This window comes from Ahaetulla prasina, chromosome 10, assembly GCF_028640845.1.
Source record: "Ahaetulla prasina isolate Xishuangbanna chromosome 10, ASM2864084v1, whole genome shotgun sequence".
Taxonomy (NCBI): domain Eukaryota; kingdom Metazoa; phylum Chordata; class Lepidosauria; order Squamata; family Colubridae; genus Ahaetulla; species Ahaetulla prasina.
This window is the reverse complement of record NC_080548.1, coordinates 23,966,732-23,987,760: the sequence shown is the minus strand read 5'-3', so window position 1 is coordinate 23,987,760 and position 21,029 is coordinate 23,966,732. Positions and strand designations below refer to the sequence as shown.

The window sequence follows — 21,029 nt, the reverse complement described above, 5'->3', positions numbered from 1 at the left end:
CAGGTGACTCTGAGTGGCACAGAGAATTAAAATAAGGGCACTGTTAAAATACAAACAGCTCGACTGCTTCCAACACTGAGTATGGTACGACTGGTTTTGCCCTGTGAACTGACCGAAGCTAAAAAAAAAAAAAAAAGCTAATACAATCCTTGGTTATATAAACAGGCATAGAATCAAAATCACGTGAAGTATTAGTACCACTTTATAAAGCTGTGGTAAGACGACATCTGCAATGGCGCATCCAGTTTTGGTCACCTGGAACTCGTATTTTTAGAATAGTTTATAATATATGTATGTATGTATGTATGTATGTACTGTATGTATGTATGTAGGTCTTGGTATTTTCGGGTCTTTTCCCGTGTAAGGTTGAGTGTATCTTGGCGACGTTTCACGAGGTCTCACTCATCATCTTCAGGGTGATGTCTTCGGCTTCGTGCTTCTCGAGCCAAAGACACCAGCCTGAAGATGATGAATGAGACCTCGTCAAAACGTCGCCAAGATACTCTCAACCTTACACGGGAAAAGACCCGAAAATGCCAAGACCTACATATTTATACAATAAACAGTATTCCATATAATAAATCCATATTCTAAAGCTTCGTGCTTCTGGGACCAATTTGCTCCCAGAAGCACGAAGCTGAAGCCTGAAGATGACGAATGAGACTTCGTCGAAACGTCACCAAGACACTTCCAGTTTTACACGGGAGAAAACCCGAACAACCAAAGACCTATACATATATATATATATATATATACACATAGTTTGTCAAACATGTATACCCCAAACCGTCATACGCCAGCAATTTTCTGGTCTATTTTCTCTGGTGAAGACCCTGTTCCAGGACGTAGGTTGAGAACTGAAGCAGGGGATGAGAGCTTCACTATGTTTGGTTCAGTTTTTCTTACTCTTATGCAAGGGGCAAGTTCAGGGAGGTAAGAACTGCTGTTTTCTTGACTGTCCCTGCTTGAACTTACTTTCCCCGTCCCCCACCCCCATCCACCTTCCAACAGCTGCCCAGGCTGGCTGCCTGGGTAATCAGTAACTGAGCATACAGGTCTCAAGAGGTCTCTACCCTTTTACGTTGGAAGCATTTTTCCTGAACCCACCCCTGTTTTGGCAGGACTGAATGATCCATGGACCCCTCCCCTTCCCTGTTACAAATGGTTCATTTACTTTGCTTAAGCGTCTCCTGCCTGTTCCAGATCCCAGCACTGAAGAGAGGCCTTCTGGATTCTCTAGTGTGAAAAATCTCACAGACCCAGGACAAAGAGGTGGGCTTCCCTCCCACCAGTGACTTAAACCATGTTTCACTTGGTTAATCTGGTTTTCCGGATTTGCATGACCATTTGATTGTGTCCACATGGCAGGTTTAAGCAGGTTTATTCAGGGCAAAAATCCGTTGCACTCACACCACACATTAAGCTAGGTTAGTGTTTAACTTATGATGGGTTGGGGAGCTTAGGACATGGTGCAAAGTGAACTGGCACAACTATGCTGCCATGACATCATTTATAGAACAATTTAATTTGATCATTGAGTCAACCTACTTCCTGCGACACCCCAAAACACAGTTCGGATCGTTTGCAGTCCTGTCCAAGCTAATTTCCCTTCCCTTCCCTTCCCTTCCTCCTTTCCTTTCCTTTCCTTTCCTTTCCTTTCCTTTCCTTTCCTTCCCTCCCTCCTCTCCTCTCCTCTCCTCTCCTCTCCTCTCCTCTCCTCTCCTCTCCTCTCCTCTCCTCTCCTCTCCTCTCCTCTCCTCTCCTCTCCTCCTTTCTCTCTCCTCCTCCTCCCTCCCTCCTCCCTCCCCTCCTCTCCTTCCTCTTTCTCTTCCCTTCACAGTTTTCTTTTATTATTAAGCAAACTCTCTTATCTTTGTAGATGTCCTGTATTTTCAGGAAAGCTTCAGGGTTGTTTTTTTTTTTAATTTACTATAAACTACGGCTGAATAATTAATAATGTTATGTATTAGGTTCCAATCTGCATGAGAATTAATGGCTCTTTTATTTAATCAGACCCAGTTTAGTTTTGTGGTCAAGCAGTTTCCCAGTCACAAATTCATTCTCCCTCTCCCTCTCCTCCCTTTCTCTCTCTCCCTCCCTCCCTCTCTCCCTCCGGCTCCCTCCCTCCCTCCCTCGTGTGTGTGTGTGGGGGGGGCGCTTCTGCTGCGGTCGGCTCCTTCTCTTTCGCTGGTGCATGTTTCTTGGCTCTCAGGTGCGTCCTCAGGTGGCACGGACAATGGTCCCTTTCATAAAGTAGCGGGGCTGAGCGGGGTGGGGGAGAGGGTGGCGGAAGAGAGGAGCTGCTTTCCTCACCAAGCGACCCCCCCCCCACTTCTAAGAAGGCGCGTTTCCAGGCGGCGCCTTCTTCGCAGCCCTCTTTGTGTGCGTCTGTCTTTGAAAGCTGAGATCCCCGACAAGAGCCGCCTCTGCTGGGCTGGGGAAGGGGCCCCACCGCGAAACATTGGGATCCCAGACACCCCCCCACCTCCCCAATTCCTCTTCATTGCTGCCGCCGACTCTAAAGAACGGGACTGTCTGGCTCTCCGAGATCCGCCGAACAGGGAGGAGGAGGTGGATGGAACTTGGAAGATGTCGAGACTCAACACCGCGTGGAGACCCGAACTTTTTTTTTTTGCTTTGCTTGCATCCTCACCCCGGGATGCTCGGCGCTGCTCCGCTGAGATGCGCCCTGGCTCCCTAATTTAGGAACCCTTAACCCAAAAACAAACAACAAACAAACAACAACAACAACAACAACGATCATCTCTGGCCATCTGCCCCAAGGAAAAGCCAGGATCCCAGCTTGGAGGTTTCCCCACTTGGGACCGGTTCCCACGTTCCCATTTGGACACGCAACCTCGGAGTCGTCGCCTTTCCTCCACTCAGCCCTTCGCTTTAGAGGCGGAATATCGAAACAGCCCAAGCCCCGCCCATCGCCATCTAGCCCCGCCCTCTAACTTTCTCTCCTTTGGCGTTTTTTTGATCCCTTTCTCCGTTCCTCCGACTCTGCCCGGTCGCAAGCAAGCACTGCGATCTCCCGGTTCTCCTCCGGGCTTCGTTCTTTCGTCTTCCCCGCCGTCCTTCCGCGATCGGCCCAGGAGGGATTAGTAGCTGGTTCGGGATTAGTAGCTGGTTCTCCGCCGGCAGCGCCTCTGTCCCGTTCCGGCGATGAAGAGCGCGCCTCCCTGGGCTGGAAGAAAGCGACTTCCCCGTGGCTGTGCAGACTTGCCCCGCAGCGGTTGAGGCGGTGGAGGAGCGAGGTGAGGAGGGTACAAGATCGCCCAGTCTCGCTTCTTCCGAAAACCCGGTTCTTTGGAGAGCAACAGTGGTTGCCCTTCCTCTCTGAATTTGTGTGTGTGTGTGAGTGAGTGAGTTAATTAGTTAATTTGTGGGAGCAGGTTGCCAACGACTATTTTTTACACCCCTATCTTAGGGTCAGAAATAAAGTCATCAAGGATGCTTTATAACAGTTTAAAAATAAGATAAAGGTAAAGGTTCCTCTCCTACATATGTGCTAGTCGTTCCAGACTCTAGGGGGCGGTGCTCATCTCCGTTTCAAAGCCGAAGAGCCAGCGCTGTCCGAAGACGTCTCCGTGATCATGTGGCCGGCATGACTCAAGGCCAAGGGCGCACGGAACATTGTTACCTTCCCACCAAAGGTGGTCCCTATTTTTCTACTTGCATTTTTTACGTGCTTTCGAACTGCTAGGTTGGCAGAAGCTGGGGCAAGTAACAGGAGCTCACCCAGTTATGTGGCACCAGGGATTGGAACCACTGAACAGCTGACTTTTCCATAAACAAGCTCAGCATCTTAGCCACTGAGCCATCCCATTTCTGAATTAAGTTTCTGAATTAACTTTCCCCTCCCCCCCCCCCGAATTGGAGTTATTGAACATTAGATAATGTAGCCAAATTTTCCCACCACACCAAATCGCACCAGAAATGAACCAGGTTAAAAACAGGTTTGTTACTGATCCTAAATTTCCGGAAATTCGGCTGCTTTCCTCAAATAGGCCAGAGAATCAGTTTTTTCCATAACAATCCAGTTGTTTGCTTGTCCCAAAGCTGGATTTAACCCTTGGTTGTTCTGTTACACATCAGTTAAGTTTTGCTGTTTTTCCATTAGAGGCCAATGAGGCGAGTCGCTCAGAAATGATTTGGTTTAATAGGCCCCAAATGGGTAGGATCTAAATGTTAAAATGCCTCTCTCTTTGTAATGTTTGAATAGGTTGAGAATTCAGAGAAAATGTACCTCCTGATTAGTATCCATAGTTATTTCATGAAGATAACGTAACTATTAGATTCCATGGCATTGATTTATCCATATCATTGCAATCTCGCTGGAATAAATTGTTCTTCTGCCAGTGCCACTTAAATGTAATATTGCTTGTGACTTTCTAAATTAATTCATGCTTAATTAATTAGTTCAATATACGTTTTGCCTTGGATTCTGTAATAAGCCATTCCTAGCTATTCTTTGGCTAGAGAGATACCCTGAGTTGTAATATTCCATGGGGCCACTAAGTGGCCACAAAGAGCCACAGGAAACCTTAGCCCTTTGCTACCATCTAGTGACTCTCTGTATTTAGTAGCCCTTTCATAGTGATGGCCTAAATTTGACTCAGGAAGGGATGGGCAAAATCCCCTCTCCTGTGCCCCTTATTCTGCAGAAGGTTCCTGGCAGGATTATCTGAGGTTGGGTCACTTCTGACAGTACCCTAAACCTGAAACTCAGGTGATCAAAATATAAATATTGCATTCATTTATTATGCCGTGTCGAAACAAATAAACCATGCTATGGTTTATTTATTTTTTTTACACGTAAAAATGCAAGTAGAAAAAATAGGGACCACCTTTGGTGGGAAGGTAACCTCACCACCACCTCTTTCAAGGCAGCCGGAAAGACACCCTCTCTCAAAGAAGCGTTAATAATTCCCTGAAGCCAGCCTCGTGTAACCTCCTGTGTGGCCAGTACCAACCAGGAGGGACACAGGTCCAGTAAACATGTGGTTGCTCTCAGCCTCCTCAGTATCCTGTCCATGTCCTCGGGAGCCACAGGATCAAACTCCTCCCAGCTGACAACCTCAAGACCTGCCCCCGTCCCCCCGTCTGAATCTACCCAGTCTGTGTCCAGCCCCTCCCAAATCTGAGCGATTTTATCATGCAGATTTTTTTTTTTTTTTTGCATTTATATCCCGCCCTTCTCCGAAGACTCAGGGCGGCTTAAACTATGTCAAGCAATAGTCTTCATCCATTTGTATACTATATACAAAGTCAACTTATTGCCCCCCAACAATCTGGGTCCTCATTTTACCTACCTTATAAAGGATGGAAGGCTGAGTCAACCTTGGGCCTGGTGGGACTTGAACCTGCAATATTGCAAGCAGTTGCTGTTAATAACAGGCTGCATTAGCCTGTTGCGCCACCAGAGGCCCAAAATCCTCAGCATGACCTTGCTTTAGAGTAGGGGTCCCACTTGTCCCAACTTTTGCCAACCTAGCAGTTTGAAAGCACGTAAAAAATGCAAGTAGAAAAATAGGGACCGCCTTTGGTGGGAAGGTAACAGCGTTCTGTGCGCCTTTGGCATTGAGTCATGCCGGCCACATGACCACAGAGAAGTCTTCGGACAGCGCTGGCTCTTCGGCGTTTGAAACGGAGATGATCATAGCTCCCTAGAGTCGGGAACGACTAGCACGTATGTGCAAGGGGAACCTTTACCTTTACCTTATGGTTTACTAGGATAACCTGGTTCATGCAACTTGCTTAAACAATGGCTGGGTTCTCTGAGCGAAATAACAGAGTTGGAACGGATCTTGGAGATCTTCCAGTGACCAACTCTAGTGCTCAAGCAGGAGACCCTATACCAGTGATGGAGAAGGTCCTGCAGAAATGTCGCATGCGCATGTCGGGCAACGCTCCAGAAAAGCCAAATTTCTGGGTTCTAATGTGCATGCATGTCTGACGATCAGCTGGCCGCAAGCCAGTTTTCGGCACTGCCATGCATGTGAAGGGATTGCGCTCTAGGAAAGTCGAACTTCCAGGTTCTGGCGTGCATACGCACCCGACAATCAGCTGGCCAGCATGGATGCGCACACCAGTTTTCAGCACTGCCATGCGTGCGAAGGGCAGCTGATCATCATGCGCACATGCGCACCAGAAACCCGGAAGACAAACAGGCAAGGATGCGCATGCCAGGCGACATGGCTTTGCGTGCCATTTTGGGCACACGTGTCATAGGTTCGCCATCACGGCCCTATACCATATTGAACTAGTGTTATCGGTTTGTGTATTTGTGTGGCACTTTAAACTCTGCGGAGAGTGAACCTGATAATTTTGCAATTTAAATACCTGAGAGGAAAGAGGATTTTCAAACATTTTAGAAAGATGATCTAACTCCACAGGAATAAAGGAGTCATTGTATTTTAAATTTCACCTGTTCATCAAATGTACGCTCTGGCCCCTTCAGTCACTACTTCTGGCGTATTCTATGAATGTAGCTAAGGTAGGGGTGGATGATGGAATTTTTCCATTTCCAAGGTTAATGTCTTCTTTCTTCCTTTCTGATTTTAGGAGTTGGGGTCTGGACCCAAAGGCCCCTAGGCCTGAAGAGCTGGACTTCCAAACAGCAGCTTTGATGATTACTTGTTTTTGAAATGGCTGAAAAAGATGGTGAGCTGAACCGTGGAAAAAGAGAAGGGAAGGAAAAACTCAACCTCTTACTTTCCGCCTCTAAATACTCAACCTTCCCACCGCTCTTTCTAGTTTGAGCAGGACTTAAAGATGAACAGCTTCAGGCATTCAAGAGAAGTGCAAAACTGTTCGTTCACATGGGAGACCTCTGGCACTTTCTCTCTAATAATAATAAAGGGTCCCCCCCCTTTTTTTGTTTTAGCTTCAAAGGTGGAGTTTCTGAAGAACATCTAGAAAACTAAATATTGTAATAATATAGTACAGACCAGTGGTAAAATCCAATTTTTTTTTTACTACCGGTTCTGTGGGCATGGCTTGGTGGGTGTGGCAGGAGAAGGATACTGCAAAATCTCCATTCCCTCCCCACTCCAGGGGAAGGATATTGCAAAATCCCCATTCCCACCCCATTCCTGGGGGAAGGATATTGCAAAAACTCCATTCCCCCCACTCTGGGGCCAGCCAGAGGTGATATTTGCCGGTTCTCTGAACTACTCAAAGTTTCTGCTACTGGCATATCCCCTCATTCATCCCTCCTCCCTCCAAAGGTCAAACAGATCTAGTCCAATGCCTTTTCCCTCAGGGGCCATGTGGTGTTCTTCTCCCAATGTTATTCTTCTGTCTGGTATGCAAAGTTCATTGATGGCAGCGCTCGCTTGTCTGACTGTTTGAATTCCTCCTCCCTCCTTTTTTCAAATGACAGCCGAAACCTCTTAAAGAGCCACAACCCCATTAATCTTGCATGACAATAAGTAGCAATAAAACATTTAACAAAGTAATAAAACAGTTAAACAATAAAACACCCTACTACATGACTAAACACTTAAAGTAATAGGCGGAGGCTGACAATGCTCTTAATATAAGCCCTACCCCCAAAATAAGCCCCAGTTAAGATTGTCAGCCAGATGGATGCATTTAGTACCGTATTTCCCCCCAAATAAGACCTAACCAGAAAATAAGCCCTAATGCGTCTTTTGGAGCAAAACTTAATATAAGACCCGGTCTTATTTTTGGGAAAACATGATATTAGTGGTATCTGGGGAGGTGTTTTTCAACACCTGCTTTTGCCTGGTGGGGGCAGCTCTGAGCTTTGCTGTCTGATGATCTCTCTGCCTTCCAGGAGAACTTAAAACGTGCAGCTGGACTCTGTCTAAAGTCATAGCAGTGGGAGCCAGCACCTTCCTGCTCTTGGCTGGAATCGGAGCTGGGATTTGGGCGATAGGTAAGATCCCTTGTGAGTCCAAGAGAGGTTTATTTCTTTATTTATAACATTTATATATCCTCCCTGCCATATTAGAACCAACTCTGGATGGGTTCCAATCAAGAAATTGGAGTAGTTTGTGATGTATAATAAAACCAGAGATTCTCAGCTTTAGGTTGGCAGGAATGGGGAGATGCATGCAAATGAAAAACACTTGTATACAATAGTTAAGCATGGAAGCTGGTGAGTGACTTTGGGCCAATCACTAGGAGACTGTGAGTTCTAGTCCCCCCCTTAGGCATGAAAGGTGGCTGGATGACTTTGGGTCAATCACTAGGAGACTGTGAGTTCTAGTCCTGCCTTAGGCATGAAAGGTGGCTGGATGACTTTGGGTCAATCACTAGGAGACTGTGAGTTCTAGTCCTGCCTTAGGCATGAAAGGTGGCTGGATAACTTTGGGTCAATCACTAGGAGACTGTGAGTTCTAGTCCTGCCTTAGGCATGAAAGGTGGCTAGATGACTTTGGGTCAATCACTAGGAGACTGTGAGTTCTAGTCCTGCCTTAGGCATGAAAGGTGGCTAGATGACTTTGGGTCAATCACTAGGAGACTGTGAGTTCTAGTCCTGCCTTAGACATGAAAGGTGGCTGGATGACTTTGAGTCAATCACTAGGAGACTGTGAGTTCTAGTCCTGTTTTAGGCATGAAAAGTGGCTGGATAATTTTGGGCCAATCACCAGGAGACTGTGAGTTCTAGCCTTGCCTTAGGTGTAAAAGCTGGCTGGATGACTTTGGGTCAATCACTAGGAGACTGTGAGTTCTAGTTCTGCCTTAGGCGTGAAAGCTGGCTGGATGACTTTGGACCAATCACCAGGAGATGGTGAGTTCTAGTCCTGCCTTAGGCATGAAAGTCAACTGGGTGACTTTGAGCCTGTCACTCTCAGTCCACCCACCCTATTTCCAAAGTTTTCCCCACCGTGAAGAGCCAGCATTAACTTCTGCAGAACATGGATTTTGCTTCTGCTGAGCGATGTTCTAATCAGCCTTCTTATCTCCCTCTACAGTGGTGTCGGTGCTTGGGAATGAAAAGGAAAGCTTATATGTGGGTGAGTATGTGACAAAGGGCTATGGACTCTTCCACCACCTGTGACATAGCCTCACCTTTTCCAGCCTGGCGTCTTCAGGAACGGTGGGACTACATCTTCTCCAATTCCCAGCCAGTCTGATTAAAAAACAGCTGTAGCTCAGCAACAGATGGGATCAGCCGGTCTATCCGGGGCCTACCAAGGAGCAGGGATAGTCCTGTCTTATTGCTACCTTTGTTCTGTTCAGTTCAGGTGAATTCGGAGGACTTGCGCCTGACCTTGTATGATGAGACTGAAGGGAAGTGGAGACTCCTGTGTTCTTCATCATCGGATGCCCAGGTGGCAGCTCTTAGTTGTGAGGAGATGGGATTTGTCAGGTACACCAAAAACTTGGGTGTGAGGACAAGGTCTGTAGGAGCTTGAGATGGGAAGGTGAGAGATGTCAGCAAGGATTGCCTGGTTTAAGTCAACACAGCAACTGGCTGGCCTTTCAGGTGGGCAGAGTTGGTCATATTGATTTACCATGATTCCAGTTCTCCTAAGCTATAATGCTCAGATCTTTTCATGCTAATATAAGATTGTCCCCAGAGATTAAAGGTAAAGGTAAAAGTTCCCTTGCACATATGTGTTAGTCGTTCCTGACTCTAGGGGGCGATGCTCATCTCTGTTTCAAAGCCGAAGAGCCAGTGCTGTCCAAAGACATCTCCGTGGCTATGTGGCTGGCATGACTCAATGCTAAAGGCACACGGAATGCTGTTACCTTCCCACCAAAGGTGGTCCCTATTTTTCTACTTGCATTTTTTACGTGCTTTCGAACTGCTAGGTTGGCAAAAGCTGGGACAAGTGGGACCCCTACTCTAAAGCAACCATACCAAGTCATTGGTTGGATGCTGAATTTCTTTGGATTTTTGTCTTTGTTCCAGATCTCTCTCCCATTCGGTCCTGGATGCAGACAGCGTAGGTGCCAATGGGACATCAGGCTACTTCTGCGTGGATGCCTCTCGCCTGCCTTTTGTGCAGAAACTCAGAGAGGCCATTGTTGTGTGGTAAGGGCCACTTCCTTCTTCCTGTTTTTCCTTCACTTAAATACATAGACCCAGCGGTGGGATTCAACCGGTGTAACAACCGGTTCGCTGAGCATGCACATTCGTTTGAAAACAGCTTTAAAACTTACCTTCTGCTGCAGCCCCAGTGAGTAAAACAGCTGAGGCGCGGCAATCCACTCTACCGCGCTGATCAGCTGAGCTTCAAACAAAAGAAAAATAGGTCGTATAGGGCAGAGGCTGGCGGGCCCAGCTGATCGTCAGAGCGAGCAGGTTTGCTCTCAGCTGATCGTCAGAGCGAACGGGTTTGCTCTCAGCTGATCATTAGAGCTACTGGTTCACCCGAACTGGTCCAAACCGGCTGAATCCCACCCCTGCATAGACCTTCCCAGCCTTGAATGTACCTGGTAACAGCTATTATTTCCAGCCAGTGTGGCCAATGGGCAAGAATGATGGGAACTGCAGTCTAAATATAGCAACACCTGCTGGGGGGTAACAAATTTTTATTGGTTTATCAAAATATAAAATAATGAAAAATAAAAAAAATAATGGAAAGATAGAGAGGGAAAAGGGGAAGAAAAATAATTTTTGGTCTAGGACTTGCTTAGAAGTAACATGATATTCCATTAGCTACTTTTCTTAAATTGTCTTGTCTTTCCATGGGAGATCATCTGATGAAGTCTATAATGAAAGATCCCTGGGAACTGAATGTAATCAGTCCATTGTCATTTAAGAAAATCAAAACTAGAGATATTCTGTATGCCACCAAACGTTCAAACTGCAAAAAATTAGGAGTTTCTACTTTTCTTGATTATGCCTCTTTACTTCTCCTTCCATAAAACCAACTTTAAAGAAGTGCATTCCTCTTTTTATCAGAAATTAAATTGTTTTAATACCGTCCTACATAATGCTGCCTTTTTCTATTTTGTTTTCAAATGCTAATATTTTTCTTTTATATCTTCATGTCTATCCTTTAATTGCATGATGCTAAAATGCTGCTCTTAAAATTAAGTTTCTTCTCTTTCTCACAGTGAATGTCTGACAGGCCGGTTCCTGGCAACTCTTTGCCAAGGTATGAAGCTCACAAACTATTTTAATTAGATAATTAGAACTGCAGAAAAAATAATTGCTACCAACCTGCCTTCCATTGAGGACCTGTATACTGCACGAATCAAGAAGAGGGCCGTGAAAATATTTACAGATCCCTCACATCCAGGACATAAACTGTTTCAACTCCTACCCTCAAAACGACACTATTGAGCACTGCACATCGGAACAACTAGACATAAGGACAGTTTCTTCCCGAAGGCCATCACTGTGCTAAACAAATAATTCCCTCAACACTGTCAAACTATTCACTAAATCTGCACTATTAATCTTCTCATCATTCCCATCACCCATCTCCTTCCACTTATGACTGTATGACTCTAACTTTGTTGCTGGTAATCCTTATGATTTATATTGATATTGATTGTTTCCTGATTGCTTATTTGTAGCCTATGACTATCATTAAATGTTGTATCATTAAGTGTTAAATTTGTACCCTATGATCATCATTAAGTATTGTACCTTGATTAAGGTATCTTTTCTTTTATGTACACTGAGAGCATATGCACCAAGACAAATTCCTTGTGTGTCCAATCACACTTGGCCAATAAAAAATTCTATTCTATTCTATTCTATTCTATTCTATTCTATTCTATTCTATTCTATTCTATTCTATTCTATTCTATTCTATTCTATTTCAAGGGCATCTTTAGTCGTCGTTCTCTGCCCCCCCTCCAATTCATATCTTTCTTTCTCACCTTAACCGTTCTGCAAATCTTTCTCCGATTCTTCTCTTATTGACATGCTACGTCCAGCTTTCCTGTCTTCTGATTGGCTCAAATCTAGATTCTCCTTTTCGAGTGTGTTGGTTTCATCACAAGCATTCGGCTGGGTTATTGTAATATCCTCATGGTCCTCTTCATGAATAAGATTTCATTCGCGAAGATACGTGGGATGCGCAAAAGTTGATGCAGTTAGCAGAGATGGCTAAATTGACTGTTTTGATCAAAGAAAAGAACATAAGTACTTTTGTTTCTACTTGGAAACCGCTTCTGGACTTTGTGCTTGAGGTGGGGAAAAAACATGAAAGTTTGATTTTGGGTTTTACCAATTAGATAGATTGGTTGTTATAGAAATGGCTAGTTTATACCAGTGGTGAAATCCATTTTTTTAATACTATCGGTTCTGTGGGTGTGGCGTGGTGTGGCTTGGTGGGCGTGGCAGGGGAAGGATACTGCAAAATTTCCATTTCCACCCCACTCTGGGGCCAGCCAGAGGTGGTATTTGTATGTTCTCCAAACTGCTCAAAATTTCCACTGTTGATTCTCTGAACTGCTCAAAATTTCCGCTACCAGTTCTTCAGAACCTGTCAGGACCTGCTGGATTTCACCCCTGGTTTATACTATTATGGAAAAGTAAAAAGTTGAGGTTTAATGTTACTATCTTATTCTACTGCACCAGAGGGAGATGGAAGTTAATGCCCCCTTCTTTGTTTTCCTTCTTTTTTTACACTTCTCTCTTCCCCTTTCCTTCTCTTTTGTTTCCTACTATTTGCTTTTGTATTTTATATTATAAGCTAACCAAAAAAAACCCCTGTAAACTTAACAATGAAGTTATTTGGGATGCAAAGTTGCATCAGAACGGGTATTAAACTATTGTATGCTTTGCAGACTGTGGACGCAGGAAGTTATCCGTTGACCGGATTGTAGGTGGCCAAGATGCCAGTTTGGGTAAATGGCCTTGGCAAATCAGCCTACGTTACGATGGGACACATCTTTGTGGCGGCTCCATCATCTCAAATGAATGGGTAGTTACAGCAGCTCACTGTTTTCCAGAGTAAGTCCCAGACTAGATATGTGTATAGAATAACATCCAGATTTGTAATATTGATTGTTGTTAAGAGTTGACCAGATGTTTCTGAGTGCTCACTAGTCACTCATCAACTGCTGATGAGCAATTTCAGAGTTCAGAAAATGCCCTCCAGATGTTTAGCTTTCAATCCCCAGAATTCTACGCCACAGCCATGCCAGCTGGGGAATTCAAGAAACTGAATGCCCTCTGAAATATTTATTTATTTATTTATTTATTTTATTTTGTCATACAGTATATATAAGCATAAGCATGAAATAACTATACAATATATAAGCATATAGATAAGTGTGAATATATTAATTGGATAATAAGGAAACAATAGGAAAGGAAACAATAGGACAGGAACGGTAGGCACGCTTGTGCTCTTATGCATGCTCCTTATAGACCTCTTAAGAATGGGGTGAGATCAATAGTAGACAGTTTTTGGTTGAAGCTTTGGGGATTTTGGGAAGAGACCACAGAGTCAGGTAGTGTATTCCAAGCATTAACAACTCTGTTACTGAAGTCATATTTTCTGCAATCAAATTTGGAGCGGTTAATATTAAGCTTAAATCTATTATGTGCTCGTGTATTGTTGCAGTTGAAGCTGAAGTAGTCTTTGACAGGAAGGATATTGTAATAGATGATTCTATGAGTTAAACTCAGGTCATGTCGAAGGCAGGGTAGTTCTAAATTTTCTAAACCCAGGATATACTCTGATTTATTGCCAATTGTAGACTCAAAAAGCATTGACTGTATTTTCCGGAGCATAAGACGGACCTTTCCCCCCCACTTAAAAGTGGGTGAAAATTTAGGTACGTCTTATAGACTGAATACAAGCATTATTGACCTCCCGAACCCACGGTGCATTGCATTTTTGCCCTCCCCCAGAAGCATTCTGCAGTGCTCTGCACGGCCCGTTTTTGTCAAAAATGAGTCCGTTTTCACCAAAAATGAGCCTGTTTTCGCTGCTCCCAAGCTCTCCGTGCATCATGGTTTCACCCTCCCTGGCTCCCAGAAGCACTCTGCAGGCCAAAAACGGGTGCGTTTTTGGCTAAAACGGACCATGTGGAGCACTGCAGAGTGCTTCTAGGGGCACGGGAGGGTGAACATCTGATACGTGGAGGCCAAAAACTATTTATTTCTTGTTTTCCTCCTGTAAATTTAGGTGCATCTTTTAGTCCGGTGCGTCTTATAGTCCGAAAAATATGGTACACCGGTCTCTAAGGCCCGGAAGATTCCTCAGCTTGTTAAGATTGTGACCTTAGGCCAGGGTCCTAAGTCAAAATAGAGTTGAGTAGTTCAAGCTTAGCAGACTGTGTGAACTCAGACAATTGTGGCTTATTTCTTAGGTTTTGATGAAATAAACGAACATTTTGGAGAATGTGTGTGAATCTAGCTGCTCATGATATCTGGCTTTGAACCCACAATTTGTACGTTCTATATCACCATTGAAAAAGGAGAGCCCCCAAACACCACAGGGCTGTTGCTGTTGCCTTTTGAAGCAGAGCACAGGGCAGAGTTTATACCCTGTGCTCTGCTTGGTCATTAAAGCCATTTTCTGGATTTAACAAGCCATGTCAAAAAAATACCAACCCTAACCAAGGTTACAACGAATTAAAATGCAGCTTGTGATGTGAATGCAGCCACTCGATCCTTAAGAAACTTGATCAAACCTCCTAGATGCACCCGCTCCCAAGGGATCACTAAATCTAAAGTCCCCACCAATCCCACCTGTTGTCCAACCTTCTCCTTTTGGGTCTGCCTTGCAGGAGGAATCGCGTGGTGAACCGCTGGCGGGTGTTCGTGGGTGCCGTATCTCAGCAATCTACGAAGGGGCTGCAGATGGACGTGGCCAGCATTGTGTATCATGGTTGGTACAGGCCCTTTGTGGACCCCGATAGTGAGGAGAACAGCAACGACATTGCCTTGCTGCGCTTGGCCACACCACTCTCCTTCAATGGTGAGTGTCACCTATGAAGCGAACCTGTCTGAAGGCATCTTTTGCTGCCTTATAGTTGCCACGAACATTGAGGAGGGGGAAAGAGATGGGGAAGTAGATAGACTGGCTAGCAGTCAAAACAAAAAGCTTTCTCGTGGGAACCAAGGTCATCCCAACAGGTGACAGTTGTTGGAGGAGAGGAGCGACCAAGGAACCCTTGGTCAAATGTCTTAATTGGACAATGTGACCTGTGACACTTGGGGGTGGGGAACAACTGCTCTTTTAATTATGTCACAAACGCAAGAAAACTTTCAGGGGCTGTGCCAATATAACGTATCTAATAAACATATTCTTTGAGGAACCTACCTGCCTCGGAGGTCTGCTTTTGGTGGATGCATTACTCGGAACGCTGACAGTGAGAATATTGCTGGACAGAAGTTGGGTGGGTCATGACATCACAATGGAAAGTCCACCCCATCCTCTATTTGTGTGCAACATCTTCACGTGGGTACGAAAGAATAGAAGAGGAAGTAGTATTAGGAATGTTTCACGCCTTATTTATAAAATAATAAAGGTAGGATTAAAAAAATCTTAAACCCCCATCCGAGATGTCTGCATTGCCCTGGTCGTCTTCTCCCTAAAGTTGTGGAAGGCCAGCAACTTCTAGTGCAGGAATCTCCAACCTTGGCCACTTTAAGACTTGTGGACTTCAACTCCCAGAATTCTGGGAGTTGAAGTCCACAAGTCTTAAAGTGGCCAAGGTTGGAGACCCCGCTCTAGTGAAAATTCCACTGAAAATAATTTTTCCTTTGTGGAATTACTTCGATTCATCAATTCTCTCTTCCAAATGGTTAAAAAAAAACATCAGGAGAAATTTTCAGCTGCAGAAAATGCACAGAAGCAACTTGCCACTCATGACTGTGAGCCAGAAAAAAAAGAATCCTACCCAAGATAGCAATGTGTTTTTGGGATTTTTTTTGTTTTTGTTTTGCTTACAGAATTTATTCAGCCTATCTGCCTCCCAGCGTTGGGGCAAACTTTGGTGGATGGCAAGATCTGTACGGTGACGGGATGGGGCAACACACAATACTATGGTAAGGGCCTCTTGCTACCACGAGATGGCGGCAGCGTTTATATGGTTGGAGTTCTCACTCAAGTTGTGTGAAAGCTTAATTCAATTGAAAAGTTCGGCTTTTTGAGGGAGGGAGGGTGGGAGGGAGGAAGGAAGGAAGGGGGAAGGAAGAGAGGGAGGAGGGAGGGAAGAAAGGAAGGGGAAGGGAAGGGAAGGAGGAGGGAGGGAAGGAAGGAAGGAAGGGGGAAGGAAAGGAGGGACGAGGAGGAAGGAAGGAAGGAAAGAAGGGGGAAGGAAGGAAGGAAGGGAGGAGGGAGGGAAGGAAGGAAGGGGGAAGGGAGGGAGGGAGGAAGGAAGGAAGGAAGGGGGAAGGAAGGAAGGAAGGGGGAAGGGCTGAAGAGGTTGTAAAAATGCTTTTAAAAGCCTCTTGACGATCCTAGCTGAGCCACACGGTCATCAGAGGCTTTTTTTTTTACTTTTAAAAGCATTTTTTTTGGCCGAAGAAAAAATGCTTTTAAAAGTAAAAAAAAAAAATCTCTGATGATCGCGTGGCTTAGCTGGGCAAGGGATGGGGGGAGCAGGGATTTTTGCTACCGGTTCTCCGAGCCATCCGCAACCATTGCTATTGGATTGGGCGATCCAGTCCAAACTGGGAGCATTTCACCCCTGGGAGCATGGCAACAAGAGAGAACTAATGAGCTGATGGAAGCTGATGGAAGCACCAGGCTCCCTTGTACAAAGGCAGCTTCTGACTCCTCCTTCTTTGTAGGCCAACAGTCTGACGTCCTTCAAGAGGCCAGGGTGCCCATCATCAGCACCAGTGTCTGCAATGGCCCCGATTACTATGGCAGTCAGATAAGGCCCAGGATGTTTTGTGCTGGTTTTGCAGCTGGCGGCACAGATGCTTGCCAGGTAGGGTCAGTTTCAGTGGTGAAATCCAATTTTTTTTTACTACCGGTTCTGTGGCCGTGGCTTGGTGGGCGTGGGGTGGCTTGGTGAGCGTGGCAGGGGAAGGATACTACAAAATGTCCATTCCCACCCCAGTCCATGGGAAGGATACTGCAAAATCTCCATTCTCTCCCCATGCCAGGAGAAGAATATTGCAAAAATCTCCATTGCCACCCCACTCTGGGGCCAGCCAGAGGTGGCATTTGCCGATTCTCCAAACTACTCAAAATTTCCGCTACCTCTTTTTTGGGTTCTCCAGAACCTGTCTGACTTGTGTAGGGTTTCCTGCCTAAGCAGGGGGTTGGACTAGAACAGGGGTCTCCAACCTTAGCAACTTTAAGACTTGTGGACTTCAACTCCCAGAATTCCTCAGCCAGTTTAGCTGGTCCACAAGTCTTAAAGTTGCCAAGGTTGGAGACCCCTGGACTAGAAGACCTCCAACTCTGTTATTCTATTCTAAGAGGAGAAGAGACCAATCCTGATCAGAATTGGGGCAGCGTTTCCCATTCAACCATGTACTCCCAAATTGCTGTTAATCCAGAAGATATAATTGTGTAGTCCTCAAATTGCAACCAGTTGCTTAGAGACCATTTGAAATTACAGCCAACCCCCAAAAGAGACATATAACCCAGATTCGAAATTCAGATGGTCAGGCCCCCTCTGCAGTAATATGACCAAAATTCAAGCATTCTGTACCCCCATAATGAACCATTGGCTCACTTAGCAACCATGATGTTCACTTAATGACTGCCACAAAAGACATCATTTTACATCTTTCATGATGCACAACCGTAACGGGTGGGCTTATGGTCGTAAGAAGGGCTACTTGTAATGTTCCAAACCTAAGAAATGGAGGTTCAGCTTCTACTTCCTGTTTCTGCTCCTAAACTTCCTTTTGTTGTCTTGTTCCGTTCCACCATCATAGCTTTCCCTGACTTGATGTCATTCAGGTGTGCTGGACTAAAACTCCCATCATCCCCAGACAGCAAGGCCATGTGGGGCTTTGAACTCTGGGATAGCAGTGCAGTGAATAGGGAAGTGGAAGATGATAACGCAGCTGCGCGGGTGATAGAGGGAGTTCCACGTAGCTCCCATGTAACACCTCTCCTGCGCAGACTGCACTGGCTACCTGTTGCCTTTCGGGTGCATTTCAAGGTTTTGCTTACCACCTTCAAAGCGCTCCATGGCTTGGGACCTGGGTACTTACGGGACCGCCTGCTGTTACCCCATGCCTCCCACCGACCTGTACGCTCACACAGAGAGGGTCTTCTCAGGGTGCCATCCACCAAACAATGTCGGCTGGCGGCCCCAAGGGGAAGGTCCTTCTCTGTGGGGGCTCCTACTCTCTGGAACGAGCTTCCCCCTGGTTTACGCCAAATACCTGACCTTGGGACCTTTCGCCGCGAATTGAAAACACATCTGTTCATTTGCGCGGGGCTGGCTTAAGGCTTTTCTTTTAAATTGTCTAGATTTTTAAATTTTAAATTCTATTTATGTTTTAAATTGGGGTTTTTAGAGTTTTAAATACTTTAATTTTTTGGCCAACTGTATAATAAGTTTCTTAATTCATTTTTATGTTTTATCTTGGCTGTACACTGTCCTGAGTCCTTCGGGAGAAGGGCGGTCTAGAAATCTAATAAATAAATAAATAATAATAATAATAATAATAATAATAATAATAATAATAATAATAATAATAGTAATAGTAATAATAGTAATAATAACAGTAATAATAATAGTAATAGTAATAATAATAATAACGTAAATGCAGGTTTTCCTTTTAACCGAGGTTTCTTTCACCTGGCAGGGGGACAGCGGGGGCCCTTTTATGTGTGAAGACAGCATTTCACAAGTGTCGCGTTGGCGGCTGTGTGGCATTGTGAGCTGGGGCACAGGCTGTGCCCTGGCCAATAAACCTGGAGTCTACACCAAGGTTAACGATTTCCATCGGTGGGTCCACCACACAATGAAGGTAAATAGCAGGTGAATGTGTTGTGTCTGCACCCCCCGAGCCGGGCCCCCTGCCAGAAAGTGACTCGGAAAGTGAGGGGGAAGGGCCATCAGGACTTACCTCGGGAGCACCGTCTTCCCTGGCTCAGCTCCAGGAGCCAGAGGCAGGCCAGGTAGAGGAGATAACGAGGCCTCCATCCCCTGACTCTTTCCCCCCCCCCCAGGCCATGCCTCCAGACCCGACTGATGGCAATCAGGCTTGGTTGGACCCTAGGTTTCGTAGGCAGGAGAGGAGGGAACAACAGAAGCAGGGGTGGGGCAGGCCTAGGAAGTGCTGAGTCATGGAGCCACACCCCACAGGATATAAAAGCAGCAAGGGCTGCTATACCTCTTCGTAGCAAGCAAATCAACTGCTTAACTAGAGCTGAAGTACTGTTTGTTCCTGGGTGACTCATCAAGAGAGATAACAGAGACACTCTATATCCCGCCCTTCTCCGAAGACTCAGGGCAGCTTACACTATGTCAAGCAATAGTCTTCATCCATTTGTATATTATATACAAAGTCAACTTAATTGCCCCCAACAATCTGGGTCCTCATTTTACCTACCTTATAAAGGATGGAAGGCTGAGTCAACCTTGGGCCTGGTGGGACTAGAACCTGCAGTAATTGCAAGCAGTTGCTGTTAATAACAGACTGTCTTACCAGTCTGAGCCACCAGAGGCCCACCAGATGGTGGATGAGTTAAACTATTAGTTCTACCTTCCTTTCTGAACCAGCATTTGACCCCCATTGCATCAACAGTGATTCTCCATCACTGATCTGAATAATAGGGGAACAATAGGGGAATAATAAGGGAAGAAGTAGAACATGGACAAATGAACCAGTTCTTCTTTTGGTTAATTTTCATCGCCAGAATTCCATGGGATGAAAAACCCAAATCAACTCATGTTCTTTTAATGTGTTGGAATTACATTCCCAGGTTGGTTGGAGGTGATGGGAATCAGACGTGAGGGGCCTCTGGTGGCTCAGACTGGTAAGACAGTCTGTTATTAACAGCAGCTGCTTGCAATTACTGCAGGTTCAAGTCCCACCAGGCCCAAGGTTGACTCAGCCTTCCATCCTTTATAAGGTAGGTAAAATGAGGACCCAGATTGTTGGGGGCAATAAGTTGACTTTGTATATAATATACAAATGGATGAAGACTATTGCTTGACATAGTGTAAGCCGCCCTGAGTCTTCGGAGAAGGGCGGGATATAAATACAAATTAAAAAAAAAAGACGTTACAATATCTGAAGCCTATCAGGTTGAGGAAAGCTGGAGACGCTTCAACTACTGTGTCTCTTTTTTTTCTTTTCTGCAGACAAACTCCCACATTAGTGGGTTGGTGATTCAGGAATGAAACGCGTGGAATTGGCCTTCTCCCTTTCCCGAGAATTGCTGCCTTAAAAAGAAAGAGAAGAATCAAGGAAGATGAGGGGGGGAAAAAGAGGAAGGAACATATTGATATCTTTGGCCTGGCCAAATGAGCAGAATGGGACAGAAAAATCCTTGCCAATTGCTAATGCTATCATGGCATATTGGGTCTTTCAGACTTTGGATAAGATGCTTTTGTTCTTTTACGTTGTCTTCATGGAGCTTCTGCTCCTTCAGCTGCTCATCTATGGATGAACTGAACAGAATACAGAGTTGGAAGGGATCTTGGAGGTCTTCTAGTCCAACCCCTTGCTCAAGCAGGAAACCTTATACCAGGGGTCTGCAAACTTGGCTCTTTTAAGACTTGTGGACTTTAACTCCCAGAGTTCCTCAGCCAGCAAAGCTGGCTGAGGAACTCTGGGTGTTGAAGTCCACAAGTCTTAAAAGAACCAAGTTTGCAGACCGCTGTCCTATACCATTTCAGACAAATGCTTCTCTTATCTCGTCTTAAAACCTTCCCTTCTGGAGGGAAGGTTGTTCCATTGATTAATTGTTCTCACTGCCAGGAAATTTCTCCTTAGTTCTAGGTTGGTCCTCTCCTTGATTAGTGCCCAGCTTCCCAAGCAGTGGTGAAATCCAATTTTTTTTTTACTACCGGTTCTGTGGGCGTGGCTTGGTGGGCATGGCAGGGGAAGGACACTGCAAAATCTCCATTCCCTCCCCACTCCTGGGGGAAGGATACTGTAAAATCCCCATTCCATCTTCATTCCTGGAAGAAAGATAATGCAA

At 45.3% G+C, this 21,029-nt stretch overlaps 1 protein-coding gene across 1 annotated transcript; it reads left to right on the top strand.

The window, feature by feature from the left end:
• The first annotated feature begins 3,128 nt into the window (after window positions 1-3,128).
• Window positions 3,129-20,570, top strand: HPN (hepsin). The gene is made up of 13 exons (XM_058195889.1): window positions 3,129-3,260; window positions 6,571-6,669; window positions 7,808-7,909; window positions 8,952-8,993; window positions 9,220-9,349; window positions 9,896-10,018; window positions 11,047-11,087; window positions 12,733-12,898; window positions 14,686-14,876; window positions 15,854-15,949; window positions 16,697-16,839; window positions 18,683-18,847; window positions 20,188-20,570. The coding sequence occupies exons 2-13, from the start codon at window positions 6,654-6,656 to the stop codon at window positions 20,224-20,226; spliced, it is 1,254 nt and encodes a 417-aa protein (XP_058051872.1). The 5' UTR covers window positions 3,129-3,260; window positions 6,571-6,653; the 3' UTR covers window positions 20,227-20,570.
• Window positions 20,571-21,029: the final 459 nt, after the last annotated feature.